Genomic DNA, 19,403 nt, shown 5'->3' on the forward strand with positions numbered 1-19,403 from the left:
TTGCTTAGGATTTTGCTAAGATTCTAAGCGTGGTTTTAAACTTATAATTCTCTTCTCTTGACTTCCCAAGTCAGTGGTATTACAGGCATGCATCTGGAACTTTACCAGTTTTTTCAGGGTGGATAGTAGAGATTGAACTCAGGGGCACTAAACCACTGAGTCACATTAGTAGTCCTATTTTTGTATTTTATTTAGGACAGGGTTTCACTGAGTTTCATAGGGCCTTGCCATTGCTAATGCTTGCTTTAAGCCTGTGATTCTTTTGTTTTAGCCTCCAAAGCCACTGAAATTACAGGCATGCACCACCATGCCCAGCCAGTTTACCAATTTTTTTAAAACAAAGATTATCTTAGAAGTTTTCCTTCTAATATAGAATTAATTATTTATAAATTGATTTATACATAACCATCAAAAATTCACTAATTCTTAAGAAGAGTATAAAATTACAAAGCAAATAGTTATTTTTAAGCTAACAAAAAGAATATACACTGGTTGAAGTTTATCCTCTACTCTTGTAAGAAAAAGAATCATAATTCGGTTGGAAGAACTCTGAAATTTTTCAGTGCTAGTGTAAGTGTAAATAAAACCTGTCCTGAAAAGTGTGTATTATTACATATTTGTTAATAAATCAATAGTCTCATTTTTTTTGATTTGTGTTATGGAGTTGATTTTTTAAAATATACCTTTATTTTTTCATATACAGTTCTGAGAATCAAACCCAATTCCTCACACATGCTACATGAGTGCTATTCCTCTGAGCCACAACCACAGCCGCTTCATGGAGTTTTTCATAAACAAGAAGTAAACCTAAATTGTTGTTATCTGAGTAAAGATCAGTGATTTTTTTAGCATTTATGTTTTAGTTTAGGTGGACACAACATCTTTATTTATTATTATATTATAATTATTATTATTATTATTAATATGATTATTGGAGCTGAACATCAAATTCAGTGCCTCACACTTGCTAGCCAAGTGCTCTTCCTCTGAGCCACAACCCCAGATCCAAGTATTTTTACCTTTGGCCTTCTGATTTTTGGTGTAAAGAATCTAAGAAACGATGAAGTCCAAATTTTCTCATTTTGTCAGCAGGAAAAGAGGGACTCAGAGAAATGACTAAATCATTTTAAGTTGCATATTACATCAATGAAAGATAAAGTTCAAATAAATATAAATAATAGGACCTCAAATAAAGCAGCATTCTTTCTGCATTTTGATTATGTTTTCTTCCATTTGATTCTAACTGGAAGATGTGTCTTTAATAAGCATTTGACCATATTTGTACATCTGAAGAAAGTACTAATCACTATGTATACAAATAATCATTTACATTAGACTTCAATGAAAAAATTCTGTTTTATATGCACTTTTACAGAGGAGTATTGGTCACACTTTTTAATTTATTCTCATGTTTTATTGGTATCACTTTCAAACATTTTCTTACAACTAGGTTGTTTAGATCCATGTGAGGCATCAATTTCATGGTTGTCTCTGAACCTTCTAAAACTATGTGCCAGATTTAGCTGGAAAGTTCTCAAAGATCAACTCTCCAAGTCAAAATGGATTTTCATTCTATGGCTTTTCTCATTTTTTTTTCTTATCTTTCTTGGAAGATGCTTACTTTGCTCCAAAAGTTACTGCTGGTGCTACCTTAATTTAGAATTCATTATTTATCCAAATAAAAATTTCAGATTGGTTTAACTTTTTTATAGGTCATTTTTTTTCCTTCACATTTTAGATCTGTTTTAGCTATCTATTGAACACTTTCCAAATTCTTCATGAACTTCAACACCAAGAAGTCAAAATGAGAAATTGTGTATTAAGGACTATCTAGTTAAGGATCTTGGATCTGCTAACAATGGTGACAAAAAGTTAGAGGAAGCACACCTAAAACTGCTGAGTCTAGGAATGGACACCATGCAAGGTTAGCAGGGCCTTAATGTCAAAGAGAAAAGGGGGTAAAAATTTTGTGAAACTACAAGATGGGTAAGGCAGAAGGATCCACAAGTTCAAAGCCAGCCTCAGCAAAAGTGAGGCACTAAGCAACTCAATGAAAGCCTGTCTCTAAATAAAATGCAAATAAAAGCTGGGGATGTCATAACCCACTTGAATCAAAGTGTGAAATATGATATGTCAAGAACTATGTAATGTTTTGAACAACCAACAATAAAAATTTTTTAAAAAGCAGGGGATGTCATTCAAGGGTTGTTTCCCTTGAGTTCAATCCCCAAAATAATAATAATAATAATAATAATAATAATAATAATAATAATATTCAAAATAAACTAATCCCCAGTAATGGGCATTAATGTGTCAGTAGTTTCAAATGTTTGTGCTTTGATTGTCAAATAAAATTGCAAGTATGCTCTGGTAAATCTGAGATATAATAGTCATATTAAAATTATATCTATTCTTGTAATGTCCAGTATGTGTACAAAAATGTCTTATTAAATGACAGGCATATACTCTAAGGAAGCCACTCCAAGTGATTTTGCCATTTTTGCCGACATCGTACTGTGTACTGACATTTAGATTGTATATAAATACAATGCTAGGCTACACATTGTAGCTATTGTTGTATATAATGTCCACCACCGATTAAAAGATAAATAAGCTACACAGTATTGTATGTTATAAATTTAGAGAGATCAGTGTGCACATCATAATGTTATAAATAAACAGATTTGTGAAACTAAGGAGAGAATCTTATTTTTTCTCTATTTTTTAGTTGTAGGTGGACACAATATCTATAAATATTTTTAATATGGTTCTAAGGATAAAACCCAGTGCTTCACATGTGCTAAGTGAGCACTCTACCATTGAGCCATAAACCCATTCCTAAAAAGAGAATCTTCAAACACACACACACACACACACACACACACACACACACACACACACACACTTTACATTTAAACAATGAAAAATAAAAATTTCAACTGATTAGGGGTAAAAAAATATCCATTGCTTCTAAAGAAAGCTTCTGGAGCTATGGGGTATCTGTATGAAAAAAAAAAGTGATCATAATATTGCTTAATACAACATAATAAATATTTCAGAGATAAAAATATGTAACTATAAAACATTCAATAGTTACTGATAAAAAAAGAAAGTTTTATTGTGAATTTGTTGGTACATGATCATAATATTTACTGCTTGTGAGGTTATGGCAAAACTAATTCCCCCAAAACAAATGCTGAATGTCTTCTTTGATATGAAGAGGCTGATTCATAGTGGGGTAGGGTGGGGAGCATTGAAGAAATAGACAATGTCTAAAAAAGGAATAAAAGTGGGAGGGGAGGGCATATGGGTAGAAATAATGTTTGAATATGTTGGAGATTATTATTCAAAGTACAGATAGGTAGAGATTGGGTGAGTTGATGGATGGGTGGATGGATTGATGGATGGATGGGTGGATGGGTGAGTGGATGGACGGGTGGGTGGATAATTTGCCTGATAGCTACTGGTTTTCTTAATATCTTTGAGGCTTATTCAGGTTTACTACAGTAATGGCCTGGCAGGGATGTAGCCCTCTTAGGACTTCACAGCCAAGTGTAAAGACGGGTAGGGGACATAGGTGTAGAGGCTATGCCTTGAGAGCTGCTGCTTCCTTCCGTTTCCTTCCTGTTCCAGTATACCCACTGATTAGCACCAGTGAGAAATGGTGAGGACAAGGGGGGAGCATGGTGCCATGTTCTGTCTTCATTTATGAGAGGAAAATATTTATTTTGTCTCTTGATGTGGTTTTATTACTTTGCTTTTTTGTTTTAATCCATGCAATAGTGGAGACAATTCTCTTGATAATGGTGGTGTATTATCCATGAACTCCACCATGGGTATCTTTTTTTCTTTCATAGTAATAATATATGTTCATTACAGAAAATTTAGGGAGTTAAGAAAAGTACAGGTCCATGAGGAACAGTTGATGGTCTCTTCCTGGATATGGGATTTGGTTAACATTTCGGGTGTGTTTTTCCACTTCGCATGTTCGCATGTGCATTTATAGAGATGGTTTTCAGTTCTGAGATCATATTCAGAACAAGAACAGTGTGCTGTATTTTTCTTGGTTGTCACTTTTGTCCAAGGTACCTCATGTCATTCGTACCTCCTGGCAGTGGTTGGGGACACTGCGCCTCCACTATGTGCTGGACTGCAGTAGTGCTTCACCTGCCAGAATCCACGTCCATTGCCTTGCGAGGCAGTGACTGTGCTTGTGCGTGGAGAAGTGTGTGGCTCATCATGGACGGACACACCACCAGGCCTCCCAGACCCAGAGCTTGTGGTGCACAGTGCCTGTGGTTAGCATTTGGTCACACATGCTCGTGTCTCACTGGCTGGGATGACATACAGTTGATACACCCATCTGTACACATAATTCAAAATGTAAGTAAGTCCCTAATGAAATATAAAGGAGAAGTAAATGGAAGTCATTCATAACAACATAAATGCTTGCTCATGGTGGAGAAGGACATGTAAACGTGGCTGCTACAACCATGGCCACCTGGTGGTGGCAGTTAGTCCCCAGAAGCAGCCTTGTGTTGATGTCATGGTTTTTCCTAAGAGTGAACAACTTCTGGTGAAGTCCCAGATGTGGCAAAGTATAGTGGTTGCATTCCTGGAAAATTCAGTAAGTGTTGAAACCCTGCAAAAAAATTACTTTGTGTTGATTTTTCATTTAACTCTTAGGAATGATTTGTTCATAGGTCCGTGTTGATTATTTAGTACTTAGTTTATTTATATGGTTGGGTTTATTTTATTCAGTTTTAGTGATTTGTTTTTTCACAAAATTCATTTTATTTTCAAATTCATTAAAAATTTTCTCTGGGCACAGTGGCACATGCTTTTAGTAATCCCAGTAGCTCAGGAGGTTTAGGCAGGAGGATCCTAAGTTTAAAGTCAGCCTCAGAAAATCGAGGCACTACGCAACTCAGTGAGACCCCGCCTCTAAATAAAATATGAAAAAAGGCTGGGGATGTGGCTCAGCGGTTGAGTGCCCCTAAATTCAGTCCCTGATACCCTACCCCCCAATTTTTTTTTGCTTGTTTAAGTTATTTTTTATACAATAAAGCAAAATGTCCCCCCACTATCCAGTTCCTAGCTATAATAATACAATTATACATAAATACACACACATTAATTTTTCCAGTTTATACAAAGACAGCATGTGCTATACATGGTACACAAAGCATTTTTTTTAAGCTGCAAATTTTTCCATTGTATGAATCCACCAGTGATCTCAATTGGGGCATTTCCAAACTTACACCTTAAACCATGATGTTGTTTCATTGTATCTGAATTTCATTGTATCTAAATCCTTGTATACCCACCAAGTCAAGGGAACCTTATTTGTTCTTTTACTAAATGTTTCCAAATTGCCCTCCAGAGATTATGGGGTTTGCATTGTACTGGGGAGGTACAAAATAAGGTCCATTTCCTGGCATGGTGATACATCTCTATCTTCCCAGTACTTACAAGCCTGAGGCAGGAAGATTGCAAATTCAAGGCCAGCCTGGGCAATTTAACAAGACCTATCTCAAAATTTTGATATGGGGTGGGGGCTGCAGCTCAGTGGGAGAGTGCTTGCCTAACATGCCCAAGGCCCTGGGTTCAATCCTCAGTACTGTGTGGGGGGGATTAGGGTCCAATTTCTCAGGGCACTTGTATAAAATCTGTATCAAAATCAAACACTTTTTTTTCTAATCTCCATTAGGTTTTTAAAAAATTTATTGAGTCAAGTTCATCAATCTATATTTTACATGCAGTAAATGCCCTTTTTACCATACACAATGGAGTATAACTTTATTTGCATCTTTTATTATAAACCATGATGTGTTATTCTTGTAATTGCAAGAAGGGAGATTGCTTAACCCCAACCCTAAAATGTAATGAGTACAACATTTAAATAACACTCGTCAATTTGAATATTTCTCCATTCCCAGCAAATCTCATTCTTTGGCAAATTCAAAGCACATAGTGCAATATAAAATGATTTTAAAATGTGTTCCTGCCAATTTTAGAGAAGCATAGTAAGACAAATTGTCAAGATGGAAAACCTTAAAGGGCAAGATCCATTTATTGAATAATTGAAAGAAAGAGGAAATGCATTACTCATTAGCCACAAAGATGCATGGTGCCTAATCTGTGCCTAAAGAGGCCTGTGTAAATGAGGATGCATAGAACTGTTTCAGCCACCAGCGTTCTTTCCAGCTCTCCACCTGTGGGTGCCCTGCTTACAGGTCACAGTATCAGAGCATTGGTGGGTTGATGGTGGCTTTCAGGTGTAGCTAAAGTATGGTGTTGCCATAATTCCCTGTAGCTTTCTTCGCCCTTTGCAGTGACTGGTTTACTTAAATATTTTAACTAAGTCAGGGATTTGCCATTATCTGCTTTGTTTGGGGGCTTTTGCTTTTCAAGGACCACACAGTGTAGACTGGAGAACAGGCATTTGGTGGACAGAGTTAAGATCAGAACCCAAAACTTCTGATGTATCAAACAGCAAGGTGACCTCCAGCCAGCAAGTTCTCACTTCTCTGGGCTCATTCCATTTGACAACAGAGGGTTGGATTCCCAGTGTGGTCCAAGGGTCAGCAGCATCACCTGTGAGATGGCAGGCAGTTCAGGAATTGGAGCCCCACCCAGAGATGCTGGGCTGGAGTCTGCACCTTCACAAGACCCTCCCTGAGTGATTGGCACACCTGCTCAAGTGGGGGCCTAGCCGGGACAGCCTCCTGGCTGGTCTCCTTTTAAAGTTTTAGGCTCCTGGGTTCCTTTAGTGCTTCCCCAGAGCTGGCTGGGACAGACTGGTGTGGTTCTTTGGAGAGGCTCAGGCTTCCTATTTCCCTCCTTGCTCGTCCAGGGCAGCAGCAACTGCCATGCTCTTGGCACCACACCTTACTCTCCAGGGGTGTTCAGGCTGGGATTAGACATGGGGCAACAGGAGAGGAGGCCACACCTGCAGGACACGTGCCTTCTGCAGACTTGGCGGCATCGAGCTTGGTGGCTGTACCTACTATGTTACTTACCAGTGTAAGTGTATTTAAAGGGTGTCTTTTGGAAAGGAAGTCTTGTTGATGTGAGCAGATTTATTTCAACATTAATTTTAGAGGAATTTGGATATAAACGTACCAAAATAGAGAATATTGATTGATTCTTCACCATCCTCGTCCAAGGAGAAGGGAGTAGTGCAGAAGTATGCAGATGGGTTCCTGCCAGTGCCGGGGCCTGTGCCCATCAATTGGCGTAGGTGAGGGAAGAGCCCCGGCACATGCCCAGCCCCTCTCAGTTGGCATGTACTCTCTGAATTTCCATGCTCCTGAAGCTTTCTCTCCTCAACCAGATTAATACCCCTGTTTTTGTGAAAGAAAAATTCAGGAAATTTGTGAGAGATGACAGAAAAGGCACGGAGAGGGCAGGCCAGACCCTGGCTCCCACTTCTAAGATAAAGGCCCTGCAGGATCCCCTGCAGCCACTTCTCCCTGGCCTCACCAGGGAGCTTGGTCCAGTCCTGGGGACCCACAAAGTTTTGGCTTCATTGTAAGCAGAAATCTTCTATAAAGGTTCTCAAAACAGCACTGGGCAGTAATAAGATACCCAGAGGTCACCAGTGCAGTCATTTGTCCTCAGGCCTCACGAGATGCCCTGTCCCCTCATACCTAGGCAGCACGTTGGCCTGAAGCTGGCCACGTTCCACCACAGCCCCGGAGGTGCCTCGCTTATGAACCAGGGCTTATTTCTGCTTTGGTGCATGATTCAGGTTTGAACTGCTTACCAAACAAACACCAAAGATGATGGCTTGCTCTGATGCAAACTGTGTGTGTATACACGAGTGTGTAAGCAGGAACTGAGAGACCGCGTGAGTGGCACATGCTTTTCATGGTGGCGAGAGATGTGGAAGAGGAGGTTTGCAAATGTGCCCTCATTTCAGAAAGTATTGCAAGCTGTGCTTTTCCTGTTTCTGAACTGTAGTAAAGAAAGAATGCATCTTTTTTAGCACAAAAATGTAGTCGAGGTGATCTCCCCCTGCCAGATGCCTACAAAAAACTTACTCCAAATTGGGCTATGCCTTGATATGTAATTATTGGTGTTTCATTATTCTGTTTTGAGAATTTTATGGAATTTGGCTTCTGGGATAATCAACAATGACATCATAGTAGTTATGGCACTTAGGTCCTTTGACCTTAGGAGCAAAGCTTATTTTTTAAGTTTATACGGGAGCATCTATTTTCTATTCTTTCCCCACAATTGAAGAATTCTACTTCCAGTTAATTCTACATCCAGTTAAGTCTCAGCATCCCGTGGTGCAGGGGCATTTCTGAAGGCCTGGTGAGTGTAGCTGTGGCACGCTTGATTTAAATTTGCATTTGCATGTTAGAACTCAGGTGTCCCTGGGCTGGCTGGGGCACATCAGGAGGCCTGACTTTTGCCTGGAAGTTTGGCACTTGCTGAACAAGAACTTGTTGCTCTAAGAATGTCAAGTGCGCCTCCTCAGTCAAAATGCAAAGGGGGAGGGGGAAAGGCCAATCAGAAACATCTGTTTGTTGTTAAGTAACATTTGCTTCATTCGCTATTGAAAACACTTCTCATTCAGGAACTGTTTTTGTTTTTAAAGGAAAAAATCAACTTGTGGGCTATAATTTCCTAAGTGTGCTTCAGAAAGGGTTTGCAAAGACTGGAGACAGGGAGCCCTGGTTTGCAGACCACCAGCTGTGGGATCCCCAGCCAGCGCACCTTCTTCACAGGAAGGGTGGTAGGTGGCTGCTGGCTGTGCCTGCAGGCTGGAGCTCGCTCCCCTGGTGCCATGCTCCTGTGTCATTCTGTGTCTTCTCTTTGCTCTCCCCCATACAGATTCGGAGTTAGGTGTTGGCGCGCTGCCGGAACATGACAGCCAGGATGCAGGGCCAATTGTGCCCAAGATATCAGGTCTAGAGAGAAGCCAGGAGAAGAGCCAAGACTGTTGCAAAGAGCCCGCCTTTGAGCCTGTGGTGCTTAAGGACCCCTGCCCTCAGGTCCCGCAGCCACTGCCCCAGCCCCAGGCGGAGCCTCAGCTCAGAGCCCCTTCTCCGGACCCTGACTTGGTGCTATGCACAGACGCCCCACCAACAGCCCTTCCTCCAAGTACGCAGCCCCCGCAGGGCCCCCCGGAGGCCCCACTGCAGCCCGCCCCGCAGCCTCAGGTGCAGCGGCCACCCAGGCCACCGTCCCCCACTCAGCTGCTCCACCAGCACCTTCCTGCTGTGCAGGCCCACCCCTCATCCCAGGACCTGCCCCAGCCCCTGTCAGCCTACAGCAGCAGCCTGAGCCTCAACAGTTTAAGGTGAGCCAACCTGCTCTCTGCCCGCCGGCCACCTTTGCTGGATGGTCAGAGAGTCTGAGTGAGGGCTTCCTAGGAGATGGGTGGCCTGATTGAGAACTGTCCTTGTTTTCTCTGGGAGGCGAGGAGATAGGGAAAGGGGCTGTTGGGTGAAAGCTGGTTGCGTTGGATGTTGACACTACACAGGAGTGAACTATCCAGGATCTCCTGGAGGACAGAGGCAGGAAGGAGAGGTGCTTACCCAACAGGTGGCCAGGCCCATGCCATGTGCCTATAGTCCCAGCTCCTGAGGCCGGAGGTGGCTTGAGCCCAGGAGCTGGAGACCAGCCTAGGGCACATAGAAAGACCCCATCTCAAAAGATGAAAGAAGAAGAAGCAGTTGAAGGTGTGTGCCAGGGAGTGGAGGCCAAGGTGCCTCCGAGGGCCCTGAAGGTGGAGACTCAGAGGAGAGAAGGGGTGTTGTGGGAGGGTTGTCTCCTCAGGCCCAGGAGACTGAGACCAGTGCTGGGTTGAGCTTTTTCAGTGGGATTTGCTTCCTCATTTGTGAGTCAGAGAAGAAACCAGTGGGGAGAGCCAGGTCCTCCTGGTTGGTCTATGAGGGGCCGTCCAGAGTGACCCTGAGCCCCGTGGGCTCCTGAGACTTGTGCTTGTTATTGTTTTCCTTTTAGAAGCCTGATGGGGTCAGGGACAGGTGAAGAACAGACCTAAGCAGGCAGGTTCCTCCAGGGGCTGGGCCAGCTCCTAACCCGGGCCACTCCTGTGGCACAAGACCTGGCCCACGTCTTCCTGTGGTCCTGGGGTTACGGTAGCAGACAGGGGCGACCCACGTGGTGGCTCTGTTCCGTTTTGTTCCTTGGCTGCTTTGCAGGAAGTGTGGCGAGCAGGGTGGGGACAGCAGGAGACAGAGCAGTGCAGGCCAAGCCACAGGAGCGAGGGGGGCTATCTCAGCAGAGAACTGCCTGGATAGCCCTGTGCGTGGCGCTGGGCAGTGGTCTCTGCCGGGCTGTGTGGTGGGGAGAGAGAGGCCCGGGGAGGGAGGGCAGTGGGGACGAAGATACTCACCTGCGCCTGTTTCTCCCTTTGCTCCACAGCAGCAGCAGGAGCAGCACTCCGGCCAAGACTCAGCCCGCCGCCCTGCACCTCTCCCACCACCCCTCTGCCTCCCCGTTCCCCCTCTCCCTGGCCAGCTACAGCCCCCTGCACAGCTTCACCCCCGCCCTCCAGGCCCCCCGCTCACGCGCATCACCCCAATATGTATGCCCCGCCCACTGCTTTGCCTCCGCCATCACCGCTGACCTCAGGGAGTCTGCAGGTCCACAGACACCCTGCCGGGAGCACTTACTCAGGTAGGTTGGCCGGGTGGGCGCCGGGACCTCACTGCTGTCCCTGCTGTCCCTCATCGCCAGGCCGGGCGCACTTAAACAACCATGCCCTGGGAGGCGGGTGGGGGAAAGGAGGCCTGAAGGGTGAGGCCCAGCAGGCACCCTGGCTCAGCAGAGCGGCCACAGCCTGCCAGGCCCGCGCCTGCTTCTCTCCAGCATCTCAGGCCGCGTCCTGGGGCATGGGTCTGGCCTGAGGGCTTCCACCTTCCTGGGAAGAAGAGATGCACTTTTATGATGAAGCATCCCAGAATTTAGGGATGACCTGGTGGGAGATGGGGTCCTTCTCCCCTCACCTGTGTCGTGGGCCAGGGTCCCAGTATTGCTCTTCGTCGCTATGTGTCTGCCCTGAGGCCAGCCGGCGAGCCTTCTGCGTTCATGGCTGGCAGGCGTCCCCCCTGTTACCCCACCTCCAAATGACCCAAGGAGGCCAGAGGGCCATCCCAGTCGTGTGGATGGGGAACTGACCTGCTGGGCTGTGCAGCTGGTCCCCAGGCCCAGGTGTTAGTTGAGAGCAGCCCCAGGCTATGGCGGGCCTGAGGTTGTCCCCTCTGTCCCAGGCCCCGGGGTCTGGGTCCTCAGCCCTCCACCCTCCATGCTAAAGCACCCAGATGTCCCGATTAGAAGGAAAAGGTGCCGACATCTCCCTCTTCTTCTTTTCCAGAGCAAGACATGTTTTTTTTTTAATATTTATTTTTTAGTTCTCTGCAGACACAACATCTTTGTTGGTATGTGGTGCTGAGGATCGAACCCGGGCCGCACGCATGCCAGGCGAGCACTTGAGCCACATCCCCAGCCCCAGAGCAAGACATCTTGCAGCAGGAACTGAACACACGTTTTCTGGCCTCTCAGAGTGCAGACCGAGGGGCCTCCCTGGGCCCCCCGCCCTACCTGCGCACCCAGTTTCACCAGCACCAGCACCAGCACACACACCAGCACACGCACCAGCACACCTTCACACCCTTCCCCACGCCATCTCTCCCATTACCATCATGCCAACGCCAGCACCTCCCATGGTGTGTAACCCAGGCAGAAATGTGAGGATAAGTAGAGCCCACTCTCTTCTGTGTGCAGGAGGGTGGGGCTGGCGCAGGCGTGGGCCCTGAGGCCAGGTGGCCTTCGAGGGGCAGTGTCCTGCACCTTACCCAGGTGCCCGCTGCACGCATTTGCCAGTGCTGGGTCCACCTGCTAGTGGCCTTCCTTCTCTGGGCAACTGCCATCCTGGCCCGACAGCAGTGTGAACCAGGTGCTGACGCACAGATACTCACAGCACCAGGAGGGAGGGGACAAGTGGAAGAACAGCCATTGGGGCCAGCTTCCTGCCCTGTGTGGGGTGACATTCAGAGGCTGAGCCCTGAGCCTGGAGGTGTGTGGGCATTGCCATGTACGCAGGGAACTGGGAACTGAAACGGATGGTCTCAGACAGGCTTCTTTAAATCTTTAAATGCCCTAGCAGAGTTCTACCTCAGTTGTCACTTATGTCCAGTGTTTAGAGAAGGGCCTGGTTGAAACCCTGAAGAGGAGAGTCCATCAGGCCCCAGGAGAGCAGATGGGAATTCATGGAGGGTCCTCTCATCCACCTTCTCACCCACTGGCTCAACTTACTTTTCTTAACATATTTTTAAAGTTTGTTCTACAAGTTTTATTTAGGGGAATATTAAAGATGAGGCTTTTTCACCATCCCACCCCCCCACCCCACCCCCCACAAAAAGTCCTATAGCAAGTTCTGTGTCTTTTTTTTTCTGAAAGAACTGCATTTATCAACAGTTATTTATTTGTTTAAATTCCTTTTTAGTTGTAGCTGGACACAATATCTTTAATTTATTTATTTGTTTTCTATGTGGTGCTGAGGATCAAACCCAGTGCCTCATATGTGCTAGGCGAGCCCACCACTGAGCCCTGGCCAACAGCCATGTGTTTAAGGGCCTAATGGTTTAAGAAAATATCATGCTGGCCTGTGTGAGCTGGTCCACCAGTGAGTCAATCTGAGGTCTTAACATCCTGGAGGAAGACAGGCATGAGGGTGGGGGTGATGAGTCCTCCTGATGGGTTCAGAAGACCCAGCCCAAGTGCCCTGTGTGGGTGGCATCGACTTCAGAGAACGGCAGATCTGCAGTTCTTCTGGCAAGGAGAAGACCAAGTGGAGGGACCCTGGGAGGCCAGGCCCCATGCTCGGCTCTCTGGATGGATCTGGAGGTGCCTGTCCTCTCCAGTTTGGGTGTTCACTGTGTCAGCCTCTGAGCACAGAGTAGAAAGAGAGGAACCACCAGGCGTCCAGGGCCCGAGACACCGTGCCGCGTGGGCAGACTGGACTCGGGGTTGCCAGAGGCTCAGGAGCTCAGGTGGCTCCTATTCAGTGAGGTTGTAGGGTCTGGTGATGTCTCAGTGACAAAGAAGCTGTAGGCTGCCTCCACTGAACAGTGAACCAAAGGCAGATGAAGTAATTAGTTTTTGCTTTAATTCCTTTACAGTTTGACAAATACCCTACAAAAGTTGACCCCTTCTACCGGCACAGTGTGAGTTGCATTCCCTGCTACACGTTGAATGTGCCTTCTTTCCATGTGTGCGCTCTCCCCTAGTCAGTACACAGCCAGCGGCCTTCCCGTCACCTCGCCAGTGTGCCCGCTGCTGCTCGTCCCTGTGGATGCTTGCTTTTGTGGTGTCTTGCTTTTGGTAAAGATGCAGTATCATCTTCAGAGTCAAAAGATCATAAGCACAGCCAGGACAGCCCCCTGGGAGCCAGAACCTGCCCTGCCTGGGGGTATAAGCTTTGCAGCCCTTGCTGCAGCAGAGCCCGAGGCCACAGGTGGAAAGCCAGCCACAGAGGGACCTCAGCCTGACTGTTCCCTCTGAACAAAGTCCCTCATTCTTTTGACTCATAACTCTTCAAAAAGTGCATTTTTATTTACTTGAGACTAAATACAGAACCCTCTTCCACATGGCTGATACTGTTCTCCTGAGTGTATTTTCATTTTACAATTAAAATATTGTTTAATTAAAGAAAGCCTTAACATTAAAACGAATGCACCTTTTCTCTTTAAGCTCAATTCTTCTTTGCTTAAAAGATGCAGTTTTATGAAATTTTAAGTATACATTCCAGAACTTAAATTGGTACCAACCTGTTATATGATCATTGATGTAGAAGACAAGAGCTTCTCTATACAAAGACCTTGAATACTTGATTGTGATACTTTGATTATGGGGTGAATACTGCATCATTTTTATCTGAAAATTTGCAAGTTTATTTGCTCAATGGTTTTTCTTTTCTTTTCTTTTTAATTTGTAAGTGAATCCAGGAAAAAGGAAAAGCCAAAATTGCTTGTAGCCATGTTGACTCATCATTTACAGCTATTCCCATTTTGATTTTTAGATTGTGTTCTCATTTTGGTGGAAATGTTGCTCAGCAGATCAGCAAAGACTGAATTCATTCATACTTTAAATAGATAATTAGGCACTTCATTAGTCAAGAGCATAGCTGAGAAATCAAGACTAGGAAATATTAGAAATCCATTAAGAATCACTTACTCTGGAGCCACTCAGAAGTGACGTGAGGCCTCTTCAGTAAGGAAAGGTGCATATGAGGGCCTTGCACCCACCACGTGGGCCACCTGTGTTGCTCAGCACTGATGCAGAAAGGTTTTCAGATGGACATTCAGGACCCAGTAGGCCTGGGTCCCTCTTGGGACCTGCCCATGAGTGGTGCCACTTTGCCTTGCTCTGTGTCTTGCTGATTTAATGAGGGACCAGCTCACAGAATGGTTTCTGTGGAGCTCAGTGTGCCCAGGAGGTGGCTTAGGTTGGCAGCCTGAAGCCACGCTCCGTGATCCATGGGCACACTCCATGGAGATGCCTAGGCTGGGGCTGGTGAGGCAGCTTAGGGGTCTGGACTTTGGAAAGTGTCCACGACCTCTGGTTCTCTAGTGGGGACAGTCTTCAGCTATATTTATTTTCTAGTTGTCAGCAGTGGGACAGATCAGGGGAAGTGGGAAGAGCATTGGGTTTCACTGTGAACGTGAAGGGAACTGCCCACCTGGACAAGTTTCTGGTGGAGGGTGTTGGTCACTCCACTTCCTTTCTACAGGGCCCTGGGGGGTCCTCACATGGCCAGTTACAGGGTGATATAGTAAGTGCTTAGTCCCTCTTGCCTTGGGATCGGGATGCTACAGGCGGACGGCAGAGGCCATGCTCAAGAATCTAAAACCCAGTCTTGGACTTGAAAGGAGTTCTGAAGGGGGCATCCTTGCACAGTCCCTGTGTAAGTGGGTTCAGTTCAGGACCAATGAGTCTGAAACCTCTGTGCACCACTGGAGAGAGCAACTGGAGTTGGCCTGAAAGAGATGTGTGGGTCTCAGTCCCTGCCAGAGCAGTGGTGTGAGGGCCTTATTGGGAAGGTGCATTGTCATACTGTGACATGTGACACAACTGTGAGTTGGTGTGTCACTTAAATATCCACATGATGGTTTTGTCAAAGTGAACGGACCCAGAGGTGTAGAACCTCAGAGTTAATACAATTTCCAAAGGCAGGAAAGATGTGCTCACATCATCTCCCAGTATTGCTGTACATTTTTCCTCCAGTTATGTCCTTTGTATGCTAATGAGTCAAGAAAATTTATATTTTTCACTCAAAATTATGCTTTTCCTGTCATGAGGTGGTCAGACTCACACATCAACAGCTTGTCTTGCATGACCTCCAGTGAGCTTGTCTATTGAGCAGCAGACACGATTCAAAGCTGGCCCTAAGAATCAGGGCCTTGTGTTAATCCCAAAGAGCTCCAAGTTCCAGGAGAGCTGAGAGCGAGAGTGGCTCTAAGCTCTGCATGCAGACCCAGCAGTCCTGGGGGAGCCCCACATGTTATTTGTTACATGTAATCTACCTTTTAAGAGAACTGGCAGCTCTATTTAAAGTTTAAACTGAGTCATTTTATTTTACCCTTCCACAAATATTTGTCATCATTTTAGATGAGAGAATTAAATTGTCCTCTGGAACTTCCACTTCTAGAACAACCTAATGAAGCACGGATTGTGAATGTGTTCTCATTTCCTCAAACTATTAAAAATCTAAAAGCACTAATTGAGTTTTAATGGTATAAAATCCTAGCACTCATGAGGAACTGCTTCTTTTTCTTTCCTTTTTCTTTTTTCTAATTAACTTGTGATTTTCTGAGCATTTTATCGGCCCAGCATCCCTCCTGGTTTGGATATGCATGAAACCTCTACCCATTTAGGGCTCGATTGTGATTCACCAATTAATAATTAGAAAGCTCCCTTTCTAATGGCGTTCTCATCTGGGACACCATTTGTTGGCTGATTGATTCTGAACTACTTTTAAATCAGACATTCGTGTGCATCTGTGTGATCACCCTCCCCATCCTGGTTCTTCACTAGTGGCACCTGGCTGAGTTGCCTGGCTCGCTCCTGTTGGTGTCTTTCTGTGGGAGGGGAATGTGAACATGTCACCTGCCTTCGACTAAAGCCGTTTTCTCCTCTCATCTCTGGCCGAAGCTCTACCACTCCTACCCTCCTGCAGTGTCGGACATCCCCCCCATGATCCCACCCACAGGACCTTTTGATTCACTACAAGGAGAATTTCAGCCCAAGGTAAGGAGGGCACAGGGAAGATGACGGGGTCTGCCCCTTCTTCCTGCACAGTGACTGACTTCTCAGATCCTAAGTGACCTGGGGATTAGAGTGAGAGGATTTTCTTCTAGTCCATTTAGTTTTAAGCCTCAGCAAAATTTGAGGCTTCAGTTGGTACTCCCATGTGATCTCAGCTGAGCTTCTCTGTCCCCTGTGGAAGACACAAGCATGGGCTTCTGTCCAGGGAGCCATGACCTCTGAGCCCAGCTGACTTTTGAGGCAGAGATGGGAGGCTGGGCCTGTCAGTTTTCTAAGAAAGAGGCTGGACTGAAGTCCCAGGGGTGCAGCAGTCTGTGTTGTTGTATCGGGGAGATTCCTCTCCTGGCCTGCCCTGTCCTCCACAGCCCTAGCTGGGCAGCCGGGTCTGCTGGAGCGGAGGCCGAATCTCTGGCCTCCTGGTTCTGTGCTTCTCCTACCACTGGCTCTCAGCGTTCAAACTGCCAAGGTCACAAACATTTTTGAGAGGGACTTTCAGGACATGCATGTTTAAAATCAACTGCAGCCCGTTTTACTCTCTTACCAAAGTGACGCATCTTCTAGTTTCGAAACATTCTCACATTTTCTGTGGTATGTGCTTTTCTTTTTCTCTCCATCCCATTTCTGAGGTGAGCACCAGGGTGGGGCCAACCTCCCAGGATGGGCACCTGCTGTTTTGCCCAAGACTATTACACCTGGAGAGGAGGACAGAGGCCCTGGGGTGGGGTGGCTGCCCTCCAGGCCTCGTCCCCTTGCAATGAGTGCCCCTGACATGCGAGGTCACACGTGCAGAGGGCTCTACAGTGGCTCAGCCAAGTGCCTCCTATCTGGAGACCGAAGAAGGCGGTCTTCAACTCCTTCCCCGAGCCTGCTCTTTAGTGCTCCCTCAGACCCTGGCCCGTCCCTTCTAGGTTGGGACAAATCTCTAGTGCATCCCCAAACAGACTGGTAGGTCATTTAATAAATTAGACTATTTCCCTCACTCACAATTATCCAGTCACACAGAAAACTGCATCTGGGCAGGAGAGAGCCTCTGCTGGTGTGGAAATAGGCATTTCCAGGCAACCTTCCTGATTGAATATGTAGATTGCAGTTCATTAGTGGAGTTCTTCATATGTATGCAAATCAGGCCGTTAACAACTCCAGCTTAATTGTTGGTTGTGCCGCAGCTGATTGCTTTCCTTTCATTCCTTCCCCCTTCACCAGGGAGGCAAGCCTGGTGCCTGAACTTGAGCTCCTTTTCCACACAAGTTAACTTCTGGTGTGTGTGTGTTGGGGGGAGGGTGTCCTGGAGGTTGTGATTTCCTAAATAACTGGTGTTACATAGTTTTAAAATCCTTCTCCCACAAGACAATAATGACTGTGCCCGAAGTAGGCTTTTGGTTGTTGTTCATTCAAAGGACAAAAGCCAACAGATAGGTTAAAATTATGAGTGGTGTGTAAGAAGGGAGGTAGGATAGGGGAGACACAGGCAGAATTTGATACTGTGTCTGTGTGGTCCCTATGTTGGGTTCTCTTGTCCCATTTCCATCACCGCTAATGAGTCATTACTGAGTGTAATTTCTTGTTATTGTCTGCCAGTTAAAATGTGGAGCGTTGGCTTAATGTCTGTGCAGTGCTGTCAGCTCTTCTGATGAGAAGCACCTGACACTGCAAACGATGGCGGTGTTCACTTGAACATCTCCTGGAATGTCTGGAGCGGGCAGAGAGGCGGCCAGCCAGAGCTGGGCCACCTGGGAAGGAGGCGTCCGGGCCAGCCTCTCCATGTGTGGCTGCCATGTTTGGTCCCTGTGGCTTCCACTGTGGTGACGGGTGCTGGAGGCCACCTCTCTGCTTTAGATGGCATGGGAGAGAGCTGCCTCTGGTCAGAGCGCTGGAGAAAACAGGGAGCAGCCCTGTACAAGCTCACGTGCTCACTGAGAAAAATGAGTCTGTGATTTAGAATGAAACAGATGAAGTCTCACTTCTTCATTTAGAAGGAGGAAAGATTTTGCTTCATGTCCCGTGTTTTGTGCTTTCTAAGCTGTGGTCTAATTAATTTGTAGACATCCAACCCTATCGATGTTGCTGCTCAGCCCGGGACAGTCCCACACACTTTACTTCAGAAGGACCTGCGGGTACATGCCAAGTCAAGCTTGGTCTCAGGTAACCCGGGTGTGTTCAGGGGACAGGTCCTGTGCACGACCCTCCTATCTCCTTTGAGAGAGCTGCTCTCAGGGAAGGGACTCTTCCCACCTGTGCAAGAGAGTGCCAGTTCCTCCTGGGAGACACTCTCTCCTGCCCTGTGAGTGACACCGGAAGGCTGACTTCCCAGCAAAAGGAGGAGGACGGGCTTGTGATCTGAGCCTATAAAGTGGACACTGTGGCTTCTCCAGTTCCTACTTGACCAAGCCTTTCTGTCTGCAAGTCCTTATGTTGCTGTGGGTGCTCTGGATAGACAAGCACTGAGTGCTTCTCCTGCTGGACATCAGCCCCCACCACCCGCTACCCGAGGTCAGGACATCCCAGACCCCATGGCTCCCCTGGCCCTCTGCTTTTAATGTGGCCGGGATCCCCTGTGCTCTAGAGCTGAGTAAAATATCCATGATGTTTTGGTTATGTCATTTATTAATGGTCTACACTGCACCTACTCCCAAAGAAGAACTTGAAGTTCCACAGGAGGTACAATCTTGTCTCGACAATGGTCATTTATCTTTATAGTAAATGTGAGAGAACGATCCCATCCCAGTGCTGTCTCCTCCCTGGGTAAGGGCAGTTGGAGCTGATGGTGGGAGCTAGGTAGACAGGCTGAAGCTTTTCGGGCTGAAGGTCCCGAGAGCTGCCACCCCCGCGGTGACTCTTGGTGTAGAAAGGCTGGCCCACGCGTCCCCTCAGCATTGATCCTGAGTCTGCCTCTTCAGCCTGCTCTCCCCCGCACCCTCGGTGTGGTGTGGAAGGGCTGCCCCCCGGGAACCTCAGGCTGGGCAGCACCAGGGCCAGGCTGCTATTGATTAAACTTGTAGGGGGCTTGTCGAAGGTGATGTCAGTGGAAGAGGGGACACTTGGCACTTTTGATAGTGTGAAAATGGGTTAATTATTCTCCAAAAGGGCTTCATTTAAAA

General features: G+C 46.5%; 1 protein-coding gene across 1 annotated transcript in view; it reads left to right on the forward strand.

The window, feature by feature from the left end:
- Nucleotides 1-19,403, forward strand: part of LOC101974270 (autism susceptibility gene 2 protein-like) — a 77,165-nt gene that overhangs the window by 49,217 nt on the left and 8,545 nt on the right. The window contains 11 exon segments of the mRNA XM_078036801.1: nucleotides 6,903-7,026; nucleotides 7,134-7,239; nucleotides 8,609-8,746; nucleotides 8,845-9,313; nucleotides 10,402-10,534; nucleotides 10,536-10,656; nucleotides 11,492-11,650; nucleotides 11,653-11,705; nucleotides 13,161-13,205; nucleotides 16,192-16,287; nucleotides 18,348-18,419. Coding sequence (XP_077892927.1) covers nucleotides 6,903-7,026; nucleotides 7,134-7,239; nucleotides 8,609-8,746; nucleotides 8,845-9,313; nucleotides 10,402-10,534; nucleotides 10,536-10,656; nucleotides 11,492-11,650; nucleotides 11,653-11,705; nucleotides 13,161-13,205; nucleotides 16,192-16,287; nucleotides 18,348-18,419 — 1,516 coding nt within the window.

The sequence above is a fragment of the Ictidomys tridecemlineatus genome, unplaced genomic scaffold (assembly GCF_052094955.1).
Source record: "Ictidomys tridecemlineatus isolate mIctTri1 unplaced genomic scaffold, mIctTri1.hap1 Scaffold_51, whole genome shotgun sequence".
NCBI classification, from domain to species: domain Eukaryota; kingdom Metazoa; phylum Chordata; class Mammalia; order Rodentia; family Sciuridae; genus Ictidomys; species Ictidomys tridecemlineatus.